The following is a 20,408-nucleotide window of genomic DNA, read 5'->3' as shown; positions in this document are numbered from 1 at the left end:
AGAGGTGGCAAAGTTCCCTTTAATTTTCTGTGGGCAGGGTTAGGATTTTGAATTTCCATCAGGAGAAAGAGCTTCTAAAACGCTCCAGATTTTATTGTCTGATCCTTCTCTCTTTGAATTAAGCACAGAGCCTGCTCCAGGTGCATTGGGAGGGACAGGAGGCAAAAAGCCCTGCGGGATTCTTTTATCTGAGAGCTGAAATTTTGCTTTTCAGGGCTACCTGCCACCAACCAAAAACGGTGTGGAACCAAAGCGCCCCAGCCGACCAATCAACATTACCTCACTCGTGCGCCTGTCCACCACGGTGCCCAACACCATTGTGGTGTCCTGGACTGCAGAGATTGGCAGGGTGAGTGCCCCTGGGGTCTCTCCTGGCTGATTTAGGGATAATCCTGGGCACAAAATCCTTGCTGGGCTGCCCACGGGTGTGCTGCTCTGTGGTGGTGCCACAGGGGTCTGGGGGAGGGAAGAGCTGAGGATCTGACTCCACCTTTCACAAGGGTGATTTATTATTTTGTGATCTATATTATATTAAAACTATGCTAAAAGAATAAAAGGATTTCACCAGAAGGCTGGCTAAGAACAGAAAAAGAAGGAATGATAACAAAAGCTTGTGTCTCAAAGAGTCCGAGCCAGCGGACTGTGATTGGCCATTAATTAGAAATAACTACATGAGACCAATCCCAGACCCACCTGTTGCATTCCACAGCAGCAGATAACCATTGTTTGCATTTTGTTCCTGAGGCCTCCCAGCTTCTCAGCAGAAAAGATCCTAAAGAAAGGATTTTTCAGGAAATGCCACAGCTGGAATTCCCTCAGGGGATGTGCTCCCTCAGATCCCCCCTCACCTTGGGGTGGGATCTCTCCCTCCTCATCTTTGTGACTCCGGGAGGGCCAGATAAAGAGATCAAGGTGTCGGGTTTTCGGCTGTTTGAAGGGCCTGGAAAGGCCCGGGGTGGCCTTGGGGCAGCCGCGTATCAAAGGACGAGAAGAGGCTTCAGTTCTTCTTTCGGTCTTTATGTTTATTAATTGTTTATCTAAAAGATTTTCTCTCGGCCCGACAGAGCTCTGCTCAGCAGCCAGCCATGAGCACACTGTGCTGCCCTCCGGACAGTCACCTATCTTTATACCCATTGTTACGTGTACAATATTTATCATTTTTCCCCAATCCTTTTTATTCTTATTGTCTGGTGCACTTTCAGTAATAACCAATCCCAAAGTGCCACCATCACCACAGAAGATGGAGGAGAAGAAGAAGAAGAAGAAGAAGAAGGACAGGACATGCCCCAATTCCTCCATCTTACTTCTCTAAACCCCCCTGTACAGAAATCCTAAACCCTGTGTCTCACTCTCTAATTAACCAATCCCTTCACCATTCACCCCGGTGAAACCCTCCTGTCCTCATACAGGTGTCGTCTCCTGTGTGGGATCAAAGTGCAGCCCCCAGACACTTCTGGAACATTCCAGGACTCCCGAGCCCCCCAAGGGTGCTCTCGGTGGCACCTCAGTCCTGAGGGGCTGAGATCCCACATCAAGGCATCCTCTAAGCCTTTTGTTTGTTGATTTGGCCAAACTTCAGACTTTGAAGCTCTTCCTGACTACGGGACTTGGCAAAGCTTGGCTTGGCCTTGCAAGGAGCGCGGGTGCCATCGAGCCCCGAGCGGCCCTTTGGAGCTGTGAGTGTGGACACAGCCCAGCCCAGCTGATCCCATTGGCCTTCTCTGCATTTCTCCCAGCTGCTCTCCTTATCCTCTACATTGAAAACCTCATTTTTAATCATTTTTGTGGCTGTGGGGAGGAGGTCACAAGCGGTGTCAGAAAATCGCTGATGAAATCTGGAACGTGCTGCACAAAGTGGCTGCAGTAAATCAGCCATGAATTACTGAGCTGCTGTCAGTGCTGGCACCAAAGCTGCTGGGTGGGCATTCCAGAGGCACCCTGTGCTGCTGCCACTGCCCCCAGCCTGTTTTTAGAAGTGCCCAGAATTGTCCTGAGGTGAAACTTTGGCCAAGAATTTGTCAGCGTGCAAAGCCCAGCGTGGAAAAATGCTTACACTCCAGTCAGGGACAATGAATGGGCAGCTCTGAAACACCAGGGTGGGGATTTCGGGGTGGATTTCTTGTGGAGCAGAAAACAATCTCCATTCAGATGATGGCTGGCTGATTCTGCTCCAAAAAAAATCCTCTTTTATTTAATGAGATATCTAATGCAGGTATCAGAAGGAAGCATGCTTGGGTTTGCATGCTGAGCTGCAGGTGGGTGGGTCCCAGATGCTGCTCTGAGGATTCACAATTCAGGATTTAGGGACAAGAAGTGCCCCAAGTTTGAGTCAGTCCCCTGGGAACTGGCTGGTTTCAGGTTTCACAGATTAATCAGTTATAAAGAACATTTTGGGGAACTTGTGGCATAAATAAGCATTAGATCCAGAATTGTAGGACAGGGTTGGAGCAGCCTGGGACAGGGGAGGTGTCCCTGGGTGGGATGGGATGGGATTTAAGATCCTTTCCAACCCAGACCATCCTGCAATTCTATAAAGAACAATCCTTCCTAAACAGATTCCTTAAGACACAGTCCTTACTAAATAGATTCTTTAAGACACAACCCTTCCTAATTTGAGTCTTTAACACAGTCCTCACTAAATAGATTCTTTAAGACACAACCTTTCCTGATTTGATTCTTTGAGACTTTGACAGTGAAATGTGAGGAATTATTTTATATTTGGCTGTTCCTGTGTAGCACAAAATCTGAGTTTCCCTCTCCCCCTTCCCTCAAGAGTCAGTTCTGGTCCCAACTGTGCTCCCTACCTTTGCTGGAGCCCTCAGTGTGATTTTTACACAATCTGTTTCAAGAGCCTTCTGCACAAGATGCCTTGGGCAAGTTCCTGCCTTTGTAGATTCAAGCTGTCGGTAAATAATTTCACAGCGTTAATTAGCATTTTTCTAACTCCTCTCCTAATTGAGGCATTAAACAAACAAGTTAAGGCAGTAGTGGTTTTTAACGATGTGAGAAGCGTTCATTGTGAGAATGAAATATTTAAAATGTGGTGTTTCTGATGCTGCTCCAATTGGTGTGATTTTGTGGTGAGATATATCACTGAGAGCCTGCCTTCAGATCCTAAATAAAGGATGGGAGATGTCACAATTCACAATTGCAGGGATTTTTTTAAAGTGGAAACGTGTGGCACTTGCTGAGGGAAGCCTTTTATTTTTCAATTTAAATTGTATGAATGCAGCTCCAGGTTTAGCCAATGTTCAAATCAAAAAATAATTGATGTACCCTAATGTGAGATTTGGTCCTTTCCATTCTGGGGGATGAGAGGTGTTACTGCTGAGTCACATTTTTAGAAAGACATTTATAACCTGATTTTTCTGGAGATTATAAGAGAAATGAGAGCTTCAGAAATCCCAGGAATTTGGGCTCCATGGCAGGAAGAGTTCATTCCATGAGGGAAGGTTCACCTGAGTTGGGCTCTGCCTCTGAGCTGCTTTGGTGATGAAATTCACATTTCAGGGACAGTTGAGTGCAGGAAGAGAAGAAAAATATGGCCAGTGCTTCCAGATATTGCAGGAGATGCATCTTGGGAAAAGGCATCGCTGCTCCTTTTCCTATTTTGAAAACAAAATAGGCTTTTATTGAAAAAAAGAAAAACTTCTGATCATATTTGACCTGACAGCTTTCCTTAAATGCACTGACACCAGTGCAGTGCTGAACATTGTCTGTGTAAAATTAAATATACTGACACAAGTGCAGTGCTGAACATTGTCCATGTAAAATTAAACCACTGACACAAGTGCAGTGCTGAATATTATCAATATAAAATTAAATACAGTGACACCAGTGCAGTGCTGAACATGATCCATATAAAATTAAATATATTTATATTTATAAAATATAAATATAAAATATTTATTTTATATATTAAATATAATATATTTAAATATACTGACACAAGCATAATGCTGAACATTGTCCATATAAAATTCAGTGTACTGATATAAGTGTACTGAGAATTATCAATATAAAATTTGAAGCAGCTCTCCTCCACGGTGCCCTGCAATCCGGTAACAAACTGTTAATTGCTGCAGACAGGATTGTCCCTGATGCTTTTGGGATTTTCTCTGATGTTTTTGGGTTTTCCCTGACCATTTGTGGTGTTTTCCAGAACTATTCCATGGCAGTGTACCTGGTGAAGCAGCTCTCCTCCATGCAATCCCATAACAAACTGTTATGTACTGCAGACAGGGATTTCTCTGTTTTTGCTATTTTCCCTGATGTTTTTGGGTTTTCCCTGACCATTTGTGGTGTTTTCCAGAACTATTCCATGGCAGTGTACCTGGTGAAGCAGCTCTCCTCCATGCAATCCCATAACAAACTGTTAAATGTGACAGGGATTTCTCTGTTTTTGGTATTTTCTCTGATGTTTTTGGGTTTTCCCTGACCATTTGTGGTGTTTTCCAGAACTATTCCATGGCAGTGTACCTGGTGAAGCAGCTCTCCTCCACGGTGCTCCTGCAGCGGTTGCGGGCCAAGGGAATCCGGAACCCGGATCACTCCAGAGCCCTGAGTAAGTGTCTGCTGGCCTTCTGTAAAAAAAGGAAAAAAAAATTCACTTTTGTGAGGGGAGATTTGGAATTAGGACTGTGCTAACCAAGCTTTGGACTTCCTACAGCCCTCTGGGCTTTGGGAATGTGATAGTGGTGTTCTTTGTGTTCAGCTCCAATTCAAAGACTCAGAGCCTTTGTTTGCACTAGGAGCCAGTCCAGGAACCCTGTTGACACTGTGAGGGGAAAAATGCAAGAGAATCTCTTTCAGCTCAGCCATCCTGGCTTTGTTTGTGCAGAATGGCACAACTGTGCTCTGCAGTCAAGTGGGCATTCAGTACCTCGGGAGGAGGAATTGGTGCAAGTTTGTGGCATAAAATCAGCACAAACTGCTGCGGGTTTGGTTTTCAGGGAAAGGGGAAAATCCCAACATCTGATAGTGGTGTTACTCTTTAGTTAATGCTCACATCAGGGGTTGTACTTTCTACAGAAGGGAAAAATTAGTGCAGCATTAAAAAATAGTGCAGAATGGCACAAGTTTGACAATGTTTTACAGTGAAGGGGGCTGAAGGCCTCACCCTGGGCCTGGGCCTGGGCAGGAGCAGCTCCACCAAGCATTTTGTGTTCTCAAAGTTGTGGGGTGAGCCTGGGGAAATGCCCAGCACAGAGTCCCTCCTCTCTCCAGAGTGAATTTGCTGCCTTTCTGTCTCCTCTGACAAGAAATTGGTTGAAATTTGTGGCATAAAATCAGCACAAACTGCTGCGGGTTTGGATTTCAGGGAGAGGGAGAAAGTCCCAATCCCTGATAGTGGTGTTAGTCTTTAATTAATGCTCACATCAGGGGTTGTACCTTCTACAGAGGGGAAAAATGAGTACAGCAGTAAAAAATGGTGCAGAATGGTATAAATGTGTTTTACAGTGAAGGGGGCTGAAGGCCTCACCCTGGGCCTGGGCCTGGGCAGGAGCAGCTCCACCGAGCATTTCTGTTCCCAAAGTTGTGGGGTGAGCCTGGGAAAGTGCCCAGCACAGAGCCCCTCCTCTCTCCAGAGTGAATTTGCTGCCTTTCTGTCTCCTCTGACAAGAAATTGGTTGAAATTTGTGGCATAAAATCAGCACAAACTGCTGCGGGTTTGGTTTTCAGGGAAAGGGGAAAATCCCAACACATGATACTGGTGTTACTCTTTAATTAATGCTCACATCAGGGGTTGTACCTTCTCCAGAAGGAAGGAAATGAGTGCAGCACTAAGAAATGGTGCAGAATGGCACAGGTTTTGCAGTGTTTTACAGTGAAGTGGGCATTCAGCACCTGAGGGCTGAAGCCTCCTCTGGGCCTGGTTCTGGGCGTTTCTGTTCTCAGAGCTGTGGGCTGAGCCCAGCACAGAGCCCTTCCTCACTGCAGAGTGAATTTGCTGCCTTTTTGTTTCTTCTGACAACAAATTGGTGCAAGTTTGTGGCATAAAAGCAGTAAAAACTGCTGTGGGTTTGGTTTTTGGGAAGAGCGGGAAACACCTGATCCATATAAAATTACTCTTTAATTAATGCTCACATCAGGTGCTGTACCTTCTCCAGAGGGGAAGAAATGAGTCCAGCACTAAATAATAATGCTGGGCATTAATTTGTCCTAATGCAGTTTGATGATTTATGCACAAAATGCACAAAAATCTACAAAGTTCCAGGTGGCAGCTGCATTGCAAGGTGAGGATGAAGGTGTAGGTCCAGTCCTTAAAGCAGGAATAAAATGACTCTGAGTTGTTCATTTTACCAATGGCTGCTCATGAAACAGCCCTTGGAAATAAAAATAGAGGATGAAAAACTTCGGGAATTAAAGACTTCAGTGTTTCACTGCAGTTATGTAAATCTCAGATTTTGTCAGGGTGCTGCTGACTGCCTGTTGCTCAATTTGCTTTTCAGTTTGAAATCACTTGATGAGGATTTGGGGGGTTACAGTGGTGCCTCTCCATGTGAGAGTTGTTAACAAGTTTAGCTTGAAGTTGGAAGTGAAATTAATGTGATATTAAATATTAAATAATGGTCAGGTACAAAGTTGCATTTAAAGGAGTGAAGACATTTCTGGATAAACACATTTTTAGGGGTCTTGAATTCAAAGTTTACTCTGCCATTTCAGATTTATTTTATTTCTTTATCATCCAATTCATGTTTGAATTAATGTAAAATAAACCTTTTCTTCTTTCAAATACCAGTTAAAGAGAAGCTAACTGCTGATCCAGACAGTGAAATAGCAACAACCAGCCTAAGAGTGTCTCTGCTTTGTCCAGTAAGTTGATTTTTTATTTCCTCAAAAGTGATTCTGATGGAAATGTGGCTGTTGTGGTGGAAGTTACCTCGTGTTTACCTGGTGTAACTTTGTGGGGACAGAGAGCAGCTGAAATTCTCTGTCTCTGCTGGAAAGCTTCTGAAATGCCCCTGGGAAAATGAATATTCCATTAGCTTGGAAATGTTGCTCAAAATATATGTAAGCAGACATTTAATGTGTCACTGCATCCTCTGAGAGTGCAGCTTGGGCTTGGATTGATAAAAACTCTCTCAAAAAGGGGGAAAAGGGGGGAATCTGATGTTCCCAGAATTGTGCAAATGCACACTTGGGTTTAATAATCTGAATTTAAAGCCTAAGCAGTGTCCTGGAATTGTTCAAACAAAATGTTTCTTTTTAATTTTAATTTTGTTTTATTTTAATTTTGGTTTTAATCTTAAATTTTAATTTTAATTTTGCCCTCCAAGCTGCTCAGATCTTCCTTGGAATTTGGCATTCAGGATCCAGAGGGGCTGCCCTAAGCCTGGACATCAGAGCACACTCAAATTCTTGTTCATTTTTCCCTCTGAAAGCACAAAGAAATCAATCCCCAGGCCCTGCAGCAGGACCAAATATTTAACTGGAGGAAAATTCCAAATCCAGGGGGGTACTGGAGGTTCTGCAGCTTTGTTTACAAATGCTGAACTCCTGTTTTGTAACAGGGAAATAGAAATGTTTTGTGTGCTCCTAAAAGAAATTAATGCAGTGTTTTTTGGCTGCCAGCAGGCAGGAGTCAGTCCCAGTGATGGGAATGCAGCTTTTCCACACTTGGGATGCATCCCTGCTTTTTTTTGGGTTTTTGTGGCACAGCTGATCCAGGAGGTTCAGTGCCAAAAAACGGGAAAAAAGCACCAACCTGGGAACTCTGAGCGTGGTTAAATCCCATCACAGGCAGAGATTTTTTTACCAAAACCCTGGAAAAAAAATCTTCCTGTTTTTTAAATCTGTTTTCTTTTTCCTCAGGGGCATCACAGGTAGAAGTTTTCTACCAAAACCTTGGGAAAAATCTTTGTAGTTTTTAAATTTTGGGGTTTTTTTTTCTCTCAGGGACATCACAGGCAGAGATTTTCTACAAAAATGTTGGGGAAAATCTTCCTGGTTTTTAATCAGCTTTTTTTCCTCTCAGTAGATGGGAGTTTGTTGTCCTTCCTTATTTTCCTTTTGAAGCATCCAGGTTTTCCCTGTGATGCTCCTGAGCTGTGCCCAAAAATGAAATGAGCCATTGCCCCAGCAGCTGGGAGATGAGAATTCCTGACACACACAGAGCAGGGGGGATTGCTTTTGGGATGGGAATAATGTGATTTTGGGATGGGAATAATGTGATTTTGGGATGGGAATAATGTGATTTTTGGGTTGGAAATAATGTGATTTTGGGATGGGAATAATGTGGGGTTTGGGGTGGGAATAATGTGATTTTTGGGATGGGAATAATGTGGGGTTTGGGATGGGAATAATGTGATTTTTGGGATGGGAATAATGTGATTTTGGGGTGGGAATAATGTGATTTTGGGGTGGGAATAATGTGGGGTTTGGGATGGGAATAATGTGATTTTGGGATGGGAATAATGTGATTTTGGGGTGGGAATAATGTGGGGTTTGGGATGGGAATAATGTGATTTTGGGATGGGAATAATGTGGGGTTTGGGATGGGAATAATGTGGGGTTTGGGATGGGAATAATGTGATTTTTGGGATGGGAATAATGTGATTTTGGGATGGGAATAATGTGGGGTTTGGGATGGGAATAATGTGATTTTGCATGGGAATAATGTGATTTTTGGAATGGGAATAGCATGCTTGGTCATGGATTTGGGGGAGGAGGTGCCAAACACCTGCACCAGAGCCTCTCCTGTGGGAATTCTGTATCCCAGGGAATTCTGTGTCCCCTCCCATCCTTGGGGACAGGGTGACAGTGACTGAGAGCCAGGGGAAAGGAAAATAAACGAGGTTTCAGTTCAAGGAATAGAACCAAGCCCTGACCATGAGGCTGCAGGAAGTGCTGGCCTGTGAGAGGAGCTTGGTTTGGGTTTGGGGATATTCTGGTGCCATCCTGTGGCTCCCTCCTCGTACTGCTCAGCATCAGCTGGATTGAGCCACGTCCCCAAAATCCCATTCCCAGCCAGAGCTGCTCAGGTGCAGCCTCGTGGGTGTTTTAAATAAACACAACTCCACACTCCTCAGTGGGAACACATCTCCTGATTTAGAACATTCAGGTTTGGGTTTTCTATTTTTCACATTCTGTGCTGCTTTAGTGGGTGGGTCTGGGTTCGCATTCAGGGATGCTGAGCTCTGTGCACAGAGCAGGGACACAAAACAAGAAAAGACCAAAAAAAGCAAGAACATTTGAGCAACTGCTGGGGTTTTGTGAGGTGATTTTTATTTCAGATTAAAGTGAAATTCCTTTTGCTGTCTGCTTTCCTTTCCGTGTAATGATGCTTTCATGATAATGAAGGATAATTCTGGTTTTGGTCCATATAATACATGGAATAATGTATAATAATTCTGGTTTTGATCCATCCAGGACACTGCTATTTACAGGTGCTGAGTGCATTTTGTTACAGGAATATGGCAGGATGTATTCTTCAGCTTCCTGGGTCAAATATATTTAAATATATATTTATATATATTTATTTATATATATAATAATTCTAGTTTTGATCCATCCAGGACACTGCTATTTACAGGTGCTGAGTGCATTTTGTTACAGGAATATGGCAGGATGTATTCTTCAGCTTCCTGGGTCAAATATATTTAAATATATATTTATATATATTTATTTATATATATATTTATATATATTTTATATATATATTTATGTATATTTATTTTTATATATTTATATATTTTTTTATATATATATATATATATATATATATATATATATATATATATATATATATATATATAAAAATATATATTTATTTATTTATATATATATATATATATATATATTTCCTGGGTCAAATATAATTCAAAACATGACTTTTATTCACTTTTATGCCATTTCAACCATACAGGAAGGAGGCAACTGTGCATGTGACCAAACTCAGATTTCAGAGAGTTCTTTCTGGAATAAAACTCCACCTGACTCTTGTCTCTTTTCAGGCAGGAGAGCCCTGATGGTGAATTTAACTCCAAGGTAATAAAATCCTGTTTTTTTCCTCTTGCAGCTTGGCAAGATGCGCCTGACCATCCCCTGCAGGGCCCTGACCTGCTCCCACCTGCAGTGCTTCGATGCCACCCTGTACATCCAAATGAACGAGAAAAAGCCCACCTGGGTGTGCCCTGTGTGTGACAAGAAAGCTCCCTACGAGCACCTCATCATCGATGGGTGAGTGGAGCTGAGATCAGAGCCCACAGGGATGGATGTTCCTGGCTGAAAAAGTGGATTTTTCCCTCCTTTTGGATTTGCTGCTGCTGGTCAGGGATTCCTGAGCAGCTCCTTCTCAAGGATTCTGCTCCTCCAAACCCAGCTTGGTAATAATGAGAGTAGTTCTCAGTGAATTCCTGAGCTTTGCTAGGTGCACACAGCACATGTTGTGTTTCCTTTTCATGGAGCAGCTGTGCAAATGTGGCAGGGCTGGTGACAGACAGGACAGATCAATGGTGCCACCCCTGTGAGTGGCTGCACAATCCGGGTGTGATTTCACACTCAGGGAGCTGCTATCTATAGAAAGTGACACACACAGATGGATTCCCTGCCTCTGCCTGCTTGCAAAACACCAAAAAAATTAAATAAACCTCACCTCAGGCTGGGCCAAGGGTGGATTTCTGGGGTTCCATTTTAATTTCTTTAAGAGAGAAATTTTTCTTTTTTATATTGAGGGAGACAACAAGTAGAGGTTTCTACTCTCAATATACTCAATATACTCTCAATATACAAGTAGAGGTTTCTACTCTCAATATACTCAATATACTCTCAATATACAAGTAGAGGTTTCTACTCTCAATATACTCTCAATATACAAGTAGAGGTTTCTACTCTCAATATACTCAATATACTCTCAATATACAAGTAGAGGTTTCTACTCTCTTTGTTTTATATTGAGAATACTCTCAATATAAAACAAAGCCCAAAAATGGATGAAACACATACAGAAAAACCCCAAAAGCAAAGCTGAAAACACCCAGGAAACCCCAAAATGTTCAAAAAACCACCTCATCAATGAGGAGTCTTTCAGGGAATGTGGGTTTTATTTTGCTAAGGGAGGATGAGATCACTCAGGATCCCTTTAGAGCCTTGCCAGAGACACTCAGGCTGGTCTGGACTCCTGCAGGCCCAGATTTCCAGGGATAAATCTGCCTTGGATCAGAGAGCTGGGGGCTCCTGCTTGGGGTTTGTGCCTAAAACAGCAAAGCCAAAAAGCAGCAATAATGCAAACCCCACTTTCCCTTATTTCTCCTGCTGCTGCCAGGTGCAGCTGTTGGGTCTGATCTCACTGGAGCATCCCAAAGAGAAAGTTATTTGTGGAAAATGCTCCAATCTGGGAAAGAGGGAGCTAATTAAAGCCAAGCTCTAATTAAAGCCAAGCTCTTCCCTGCAGAACCACATGAATGGGCCTGGTCAGGAGCTGGAATTCCCACTGGCACTGATGTGCTGCCAGGATCCTAAAATTTTAGGACGTGCCTGTGGGAGAGGAGGCTGCAAATTGAGATTCTCAGGCTCAGCTTTTGGTAGGAAGTTCCACAAGGCCTTAAATCCTCAGGTTTAACAGAGGTTTCCTCAGTTAAGTTTTGTCAGGATTTTTGATCAACTCTTGTTCACCGAATCCCTTTGTTTTGGGAAATGGAGAGTTCTGTGTCATGAGCTCTGCAGGATTCCACTGTTGGTACTTTGAAATAAAAATCTTCATTTTTGCAGGTTTTTATTTTAGGTAATACTCGAATTTTGTCAGTGATTCCTTTTCATCAAGGAGGCAGTGAGAGAAGAACAGAACAGCAAAAGCTTCACCACAAATTCAGATTTCCTGTGACTAATAAAGGGGAAAAAAAGCTCTTTTTTTGGGACTGATGTGAAATATTTTTATGGACAGGTTGTTCATGGAAATCCTGAAGTTCTGTACAGACTGTGATGAAATCCAGTTCAAGGAGGATGGCTCCTGGGCTCCCATGAGGTCCAAGAAGGAGGTGCAGGAGGTGACAGCATCCTACAACGGAGTGGATGGTGAGCCTGGGCTGGGCTGGGCAGGGCACTCTCCCCTGTGCTCCTTCACTCCCAAAATGCTCATTTTTAAACATGCATTTATAGCTTTAATCATGTCTGTTCAGCTAATTGGGTCACACCTGTCTGGGGCTGGTGGTGTTTAAAGCTACCAACATTCTGTGATTAGTTTTTATTTTAATAAAAACTTTTAAGGAGCCGTGGGTGTGACTGGTTGTTGGTTCTGTGCAGGATGCATCAGCTCCTCCTTGGAGCACCAGGTGTCCTCCCACCAGCAATCCAACAAAAACAAGAAGGTGGAAGTGATCGACCTGACCATCGACAGCTCCTCAGACGAGGAGGAGGAGGAGCCTTCGGCCAAGAGGAGCTGTCCCTCCATATCCCCAGCGTCGCCCATGAACAGCAAGGGGTGAGCACTCAGCCCTGGGGGCAGGCAGAGCCTCCACAGTGAGCCAGCTCTGGAACCTTCTGGGCTTGGGCTGGAGCCTCCTGGGGTAGCTCTGGGCTGGCTCCCACACGAGGCCTGGGCTTGGGATCACAGCTTCGAGTGAAATGGGATATTTCAGTTGTGAATGGGGGCAAAGGAAATCAAAATTTAAGTGTGCAACACAAACATTTCAATTGTGTTTGTGAATTGGTGCAAAGGGAATCAAAGATTAAGTGTGGAACACAATGAAATATTTCTGTTGTGTTTGTGAAATGGTGCAAAGGGAATAAAAGATTTAAGTGTGGAACACAATGAAATATTTCTGTTGTGTTTGTGAAATGGTGCAAAGGAAATCAAAATTTAAGTGTGCAACACAAATATTTCAGTTGTGTTTGTGAATTGGTGCAAAGGGAATCAAAATTTAAGTGTGCAACACAAATATTTCAATTGTGTTCATGAAATGGTGCATAGGGAATCAAAGATTTAAGTGTGGAACACAATGAAATATTTCTGTAGTGTTTGTGAATTGGTGTAAAGGGAATCAAAGATTAAGTGTGGAACACAATGAAATATTTCTGTTGTGTTTGTGAATTGGTGCATAGGAAAATCCCAGCTTTGAGTGTGGAGCAGCATGAAATGTTTCAGTTGTGTTTGTGAATTGGTGCAAAGGGGAATCAAAATTTAACTGTGCAACACAAATATTTCAATTGTGTTTGTGAATTGGTGCAAAGGGAATCAAAGATTTAAGTGTGCAACACAAATATTTCAATTGTGTTTTTGAAATGATGCCCAGAAAATCAAGATTTAAGTGTGCAACACAAATATTTCTGTTGTGTTTATGAAATGGTGTAAAGGGAATCAAAGATTTAAGTGTGGAACACAATGAAATATTTCTGTTGTGTTTGTGAATTGGTGCATAGGGAAATGACAGCTTTGAGTGTGGAGCACCATCAAATGTTTCAGTTGTGTTTGTGAATTGGTGCAAAGGGAATCAAAATTTAAGTGTGCAACACAAACATTTCAATTGTGTTTTTGAAATGATGCGCAGAGAATCAAGATTTAAGTGTGGAACACAAATATTTCTGTAGTGTTTGTGAATTGGTGTAAAGGAAATCAAAATTTAAGTGTGCAACACAAATATTTCGATTGTGTTTTTGAAATGATGCACAGAGAATCAAGATTTAAGTGTGCAGCGCAATGAAATATTTCTGTTGTGTTTGTGAATTGGTGGAAAGGAAATCACAGCTTTGGCTGTGGAACACAATAAAATGTTTCAGTTGTGTTTGTGAATTGGTGCATAGGGAAATCACAGCTTTGAGTGTGGAGCACCAGGAAATGTTTCAGTTGTGTTTGTGAATTGTGCAAGGGCAATCACAGTTTTTTAGTGTGCAGCATAATAAAATATTTCAGCTGTTTGTGAATTGGCGCAAATGGAATCCTAACTTTTGAGCGTGCAACACAGAATATTTCAGCTGTATTTGATAAAAATGAGTGTGAAATGATGCAAAAGGCACGAAAGTGTGGGTTATGCAAACCTGGGGACGTTTTTCTCCCAGTGGGCAGTGTGGAAGCAGTGGCAGGGAGAGCAGGGCAGTGGGAATGGGGAGGAAACAGCTGGAAACAGCTGGGCTGGAAACAGCTCCTGGTTTGCATCAATCCTGTGGGATGGAATCACTCAGGGACCCCTCCAGCCCCTCCAGGCCTTTTGCAGCTTGTGGGGTCACACAGGGCCCTGTGGGGTTTGGGTTCAGTGTTCCTTCAGGATTGTCCTGTCCTTGTTGAAATCTCCTGTAATGCATTTCCAGAGATCCCAGCAGCATTTCTGCTCTTTGGGACTGAACTTTGCTCTCCCACATTCCAGCTGTGCTGGGCTGAGGGGATGTTCCTGGTGGGATTCTGTGAGGAGAAGCTTGGGGAGTGGGTGATGCAGCTTTGGAATGGCTGCACGTCCTCCAGGAAGCTCAGAACGTGTTTTCAATTGAAATTCAATTTGAAAATAAGCAAGCAAGCATCCCCTGATGGGACAGCAATAAACCAAGAGTGTATTTTATGCTTTTAACAAGCTTTTTTGCTTTTTTTTTCCTCTTCCAGCATTTTAAATTTACCCCACCAAGCTTCTCCTGTGTCAAGAACCCCAAGCCTTCCTGCTGTGGACACCAGCTACATCAACACATCGCTCATCCAGGACTACAGGCACCCATTCCACATGACACCCATGCCTTACGACCTGCAAGGTGAGTTCTGGCAGCTCCTGCACAGCTCTCCAGGCACTCATTTAATTATAAAATAAAAATAATGAGGTTAATATCTCTGGTGGCAAAGAGAATTTGGAGTGTCGTCAGTGTTGGGCTGGTTTATTTCAAAGTAAGTGGTGACAAAATGGATAAGGGGCTGTTTTGAGGAGCTGAATTTTGTTTTTTATCTCTTTGGCAGGTTTAGATTTCTTCCCTTTCCTGTCAGGTGACAATCAGGTAAGTCAGAGAGAACCAAATCCTGTGGCAAACGCTTTTCCAAGCAGGATTTGCTGTGTGGGAAGCAGCAGCAGCATTTTCTGAACACAGGTGTGGGATGAGGCACAGCAAAAATAAACATTTGGGCAGTTTTAAAATTTCAAACTCAGCAGCCACTTCATTGTGGAATGAAGGTGCAGTTTGATCCCTTTTCCTCCAAATAAAGGGAGCTGTGATGTCTCCCTGCCCTTCCTGCCCTCGCAGGAAGGGAAATTGCACTGAAATTGCCCTGAAAGCTGAGGGATGCTTTGCTGCCCTCATGGAGAGCAGAGCCTGCCCTGGGAGCTTGGGTCAGGAAATGTGGCTGAACATCCAGAACCTGAGAGTGATCCTGATCCAAGGAATGCTGCTGTGGTTGTGGAGGATATCCAGAACCTGAGAATGATCCTGATCCATGGAATGCTGCTGTGGTTGTGGAGGAGTCTTTGGGAGCTTTGGGATGTTCAGCCATGGTGGAAGGATCCCTGAGGGCAGGGTTCCCCTCAGGAGGTTGTGTTTAAATGGGATTTGTGGCTGCTCAGGCTCCTGCACCACAGAGCTAAAAATCCATTTCATGTCCCACTGCCCGAGCTGCTGTGAAACCCAGAACCTGTCAAAACCTCACCTTGACAGAAATCCCTTTTTTCTGCTGCCCCGAGTGCAAATCTGACACATAACCTGTTGTTTTTAGCCCCAAAATGCTGCTGCTCACCCTTTTTCTGGTTTGGGCTCTCTGATCCCATTCCTGCTTGTCCTTTTCCTGCTTTGGGTGCTGTGATCCAATTCCTGCTTGTCCTTTTTCCTGCTTTGGGCTCTCTGATCCCTTTCCCTCCCTGCTGCTTGGTGGCATTTGGGTGTGCAAACCACATTTGTAACCCCAGCATCCCCAATTCCTTTTGGCTTCAAAACTGGGGGGACCACAGAGCTAAAAATCCATTTCATGTCCCACTGCCTGGGCTGCTGAAACCCAAACTGCCAAAGCCTCCCCTTGACAAAACCCCTTTATTTCCTGCTGCAAAACCTGAATTTTAACCCTTTATTTCCTGCTGCAAACCCTGAATTTTAACCCCTTTATTTCCTGCAAAACCCGAATTTTAACCCCTTTATCTCCTGCTGCACAACCCAAACTTTAACCCCTTTATTTTCTGAAAAAACCTGAATTTTAACCCCTTTACCTCCTGCTGCACAACCCAAATTTTAACCCTTTATTTCCTGCAAAACCTGAATTTTAACCCCTTTACCTCCTGCCGCCCAACCCGAATTTTAACCCCTTTATTTCCTGCAAAAACCCGAATTTTAACCCTTTATCTCCTGCTGCACCAACCCGAATTTTAACCCCTTTATTTCCCGCCCAACCCGACCTTTCCCCGTTCCCTCCCCGCAGCATTACAACACCTCCCTGCTCGCCGCCGCCGCCGCCGCCGTGTCGGCCTCGGACGATCAGGAGCTTTTGCACTCGCGCTTTTTCCCGTACGCGTCGTCGCAGATGTTCCTGGAGCAGCTGAACGCGGGCGGCGGCGGCGGCGGCTCCTCCGTGCCCGCCAACAACGGCGGCAGCAGCAGCGGCAGCAGCAGCAGCCTCGTGTCCTCGGCCAGCCACGGGCACGCCGTGCCCGGCAGGAGCAGCACGGACACGGCCTCAATCTTCGGTATCATCCCAGATATTATCTCCTTGGACTGATCCCTTTCTATATATATATATATATATATTTTTTTTTTTTTTTGGGTGGGTGGGTTTGGGGACAGAGGAAATCTTCATGCTCGGTTTTCCTTTCTGTTCTTGGGAAGAAAAAAAAAAAAAAACACACAAAAAAAAAAAAGTTAATACAAGGTGGTTTTTGGTTTGTTTTTTTTTTTTTTCCTTTTTTTTAAAAAAAGGGGAAAAAAAAATTTATGTGTACAGAGAACAAAAAAAAAAAAATAGTCTATTTTCAGTTTTACTTTTGTATATAAACCTAAGATGGCCTCGCTGGTAAAAATAAGAAAAAAAAAAAAAAAGACAAAAGAGAAAAAAAAAAAATTAAGAAAAACAAGGAGCTTCAGTTCATTTTTACGGATGCTGAAGATTTTACACCTGTGCATTTGTCATGTGAGTTTCTTTCCTTTTCTTTTTTCCCCTCTATGGTTTGGACACCAATGGCATTGTTTTCTCCACAGTTACAGAAACAGGAGAGGAGCTGAGCTTCTAAAGTTCAAGCCTGGGGAGAGGGGTTTTTCTCCTCTTGGAGAATTTCCCTTGGCTGGTGGAATCTGATCCCCCCATCCCATATTTAGTGCAGATTTTATAATTCTGGCAGCAGAGCAGAGCACACCCTGCTCTGTCTGCAGCCCGAAGCCTTTCAGGAGTGCAGTTGGTTTATTTGGGATTTTTTTTTTGGCATTTCTGGTTCTGTGTCCCCTCTACCCGGGCAAATTCTCCTTTGGAATTCCACTCTTTAGTCAGGAGCGTTGCAGGTTCACCCAGGGAATTGGCACAAAGGTGACTGGGAGGTTGAGGTGGGATTTCAGGGCAGATTCCACCTGCAGAGGGTGTGGGCAGGGAATGCTGGCATTGCCCAGGCTGCCAGTGTGGGATGCCCTGGGCAAGGACTGTGATCCTCGTGGCTCCCTCCCAGCTCAGAAAATTCCACATTTCTGGGATTCAGTCACTCCTGAGGGCCCGACTCCATCAGATCCCAGCTGAGCAATGGCCTGTGGGACAAAGTGTTCCATTTTTATGGAGTGGAGCCCCAAATCAACATCAAATCCCAGCTGAGGAATGACTTGTTGAGGAATTCATTGAGAAATGAATTTGATTTGGCCAAGCTGTTCCATTTTTGTGGAGTGGAGCCCCAAATCACAGCTGAGCAATGACCTGTGGGACAAAATGCTCCATTTTTATGGAGTGGAGCCCCAAATCATCAAATCCCAGCTGAGGAGTGACTTGTTGAGGAATTCATTGAGAAATGAATTTGATTTGGACAAGTTGTTCCATTTTTATGGAGTGGAGCCCCAAATCCCAGCTGAGGAATGACTTGTTGAGGAATTCACTGAGAAATGAATTTTGGCCAAGCTGTTCCATTTAATGGGATGGAGCCCCAGCCCAAAGCCTCCCTTGGGGCTGGAGGGTTTTGTTCCTCAGAGCTTCAGTCCTGCTGAGCCAAATGCAGCTCTGCCCTGAGCGTGTGCTGGTGGAGCTGCTGTGGTCACACTCAGCTGGGCAGGGCAGGGCTCAGTGCATTTTTCAGTGCAATTTTCAGTTCAGGGCTCAGTGCAGGGCTCAGTGCATTTTCCAGTGAATTTTCCGGTGCAGGTTTCAGTGAATTTTCCAGTGCAGGGCTCAGTGCAGTTTTCAGTGCAGGGCTCAGTGCATTTTTCAGTGAATTTTCCAGTGAATTTTCCAGTGAATTTTTCAGTGAATTTTTCAGTGCAGGGCTCAGTGCATTTTCCAGTGCAGGTTCCAGTGCAGGGCTCAGTGCAGGGCTCAGTGCAGGTTTCATTGCAGGGCTCAGTGCATTTTCCAGTGAATTTTCCAGTGCAGGTTCCAGTGCAGGGCTCAGTGCAGGGCTCAGTGCAGGTTTCATTGCAGGGCTCAGTGCATTTTCCAGTGAATTTTCCAGTGCAGGTTCCAGTGCAGGGCTCAGTGCAGGGCTCAGTGCAGGTTTCATTGCAGGGCTCAGTGCATTTTCCAGTGAATTTTTCAGTGAATTTTCCAGTGCAGTTTTCAGTGAATTTTTCAGTGAATTTTCCAGTGCATTTCTCAGTGCACTTCCAGTGCAGGTTCCAGTGAATTTTTCAGTGCATTTCTCAGTGCAGTTCCAGTGCAGGTTCCAGTGAATTTCTCAGTGCATTTCTCAGTGCATTTCTCAGTGCATTTCTCAGTGCATTTCTCAGTGCATTTCCAGTGCCCAGCTGTGCCCAGCACTCCCTGCATGCCCAGAGCTGCTGCTCCCCCTGCCCAGTGCCAGCCTGACCCCAGACCCACCAGGCAGACCCCGACTGTTCCTCCCACCCTGCTCCTGCAGGGGCAGCGCCTTCCAAATTTCACTTTTCCCTCAGAGTTCTTTGGATTCTCCGGATTTTTTTCAGCCGTTTTCAATTCCTGGTTTCTTTTCTCATTGTTCTTAAGTTGAGCATGACATAGGAAAATTTTAATTTTTTTTTTTTTTTCTTTTGGGTCATTTGGGCTGATCCGTTGTTCTTAAGGAGTGGAATGTGTAAATAGCTGGAATGCAGATTTTTTTTTTCAGGAGATTCTTTAAAGTCAGAGAAAGGGGGAGGGAAGGAAGTGATTCTCTTGTGTCCCAAAGTCCATGTCAGAGAGAGTAAATATTTCCTCTGGTGTGAAAAATATTTTTATAACTGGTTGAAAGTGCAGGTATTGAGTTTATCAGGAAAAAGAGAGTTAAGGAATACTAAAATTAGCAGATTCTTGTCTGAATTTTTTCATGTCCAAAAAAAACTGTTGATTGCAAATAGTCGCTTCAAGCATTGACAAGGGCCACCTTTTGCCTATGAAGTCGTCTCTAAAAAACATAAATATAAATCTTGCATTGATTAAAAAAAGGAAAAAAAAAACAGGAAAAAATTTAAAAAAAAACCAAGAAAAAAAAGAAAAAAAAATCTTTAATCCAAGTAGCATTAGGTATTGCTGTCTGATCAGTTGTATGGTTATTTGAAAGGTTCACATGATGTGGCATCAAAAATTGTTTTTAGTGTTTTTACAGCATCCCTCTGCCACTAAATAGTTGACTTGAATTTTGGAAAAAGGAAACTGTTGGTGTTTATATGTATATGTGTGTGTATATATGTATTTATAGATCCGTGTGTGTGAGTTCCAGGTGAGTTCAATAGTTTTTTCCCATGCATGTGTATTTCATACATATCTGGCTGATATATTCTATTTCACCATACACCGATTTTATAATTTATTAAATGTCAGTTAAAAAAAAGAAAAAAAAAGAAATAAAAGGATAGAAAATGGGAAAGACTTATTTTTGAAACAGTCTGATTTTGAAGTGATTCAACCTCTGCTAGGAATATCTCTTATCCAGTTTAGGAGGAGATTTTTCCCGGATGAGCTGGAGGATTTTTCTGGAACTGGGGCTGTGAGTTTGCCTGGAGCATCCAGCAGGAATTTGGGATTACTCGTGGCTGCTTTTCCCTCCTTCAGCAGGATCAAAACCCTGTTAATCCCATGGGAAATGGAATATGGTGGTGTTGGTATCCCAGGATTTGGCACTTTGGGAACGGCAGCTCAGCTCGGTGTCCCCATTCCTGTGATCCCACTGGGAGAAAGGCTCCAGGTCCAATTCCCATTCCCTGTGATCCCACTGGGAGAAAGGCTCCAGGTCCAATTCCCATTCCCTGGGATCCCAACTGGGAGAAAGGCTCCAGGTCCAGTTCCCATTCCCTGGGATCCCACTGGGAGAAAGGCTCCAGGTCCAATTCCCATTCCCTGGGATCCCACTGGGAGAAAGGCTCCCTGTTAATCCCATGGG

General features: G+C 43.7%; 1 protein-coding gene across 1 annotated transcript in view; it reads left to right on the top strand.

The window, feature by feature from the left end:
- The window catches only part of PIAS1 (protein inhibitor of activated STAT 1), a 66,321-nt gene extending 49,675 nt beyond the window's left edge, over nt 1-16,646 (top strand). The window contains 9 exon segments of the mRNA XM_074549096.1: nt 215-349; nt 4,459-4,564; nt 6,743-6,816; nt 10,022-10,182; nt 11,885-12,015; nt 12,244-12,421; nt 14,531-14,673; nt 14,873-14,910; nt 16,313-16,646. Of these exon segments, the coding sequence (XP_074405197.1) occupies nt 215-349; nt 4,459-4,564; nt 6,743-6,816; nt 10,022-10,182; nt 11,885-12,015; nt 12,244-12,421; nt 14,531-14,673; nt 14,873-14,910; nt 16,313-16,609 (1,263 nt within the window). The 3' untranslated portion in view covers nt 16,610-16,646.
- Nucleotides 16,647-20,408: the final 3,762 nt, after the last annotated feature.

Source organism: Zonotrichia albicollis, chromosome 11 (assembly GCF_047830755.1).
Source record: "Zonotrichia albicollis isolate bZonAlb1 chromosome 11, bZonAlb1.hap1, whole genome shotgun sequence".
NCBI lineage: Eukaryota > Metazoa > Chordata > Aves > Passeriformes > Passerellidae > Zonotrichia > Zonotrichia albicollis.
The sequence above is the reverse complement of the archived record's forward strand: the minus strand, read 5'-3'. Positions and strand labels throughout refer to the sequence as shown.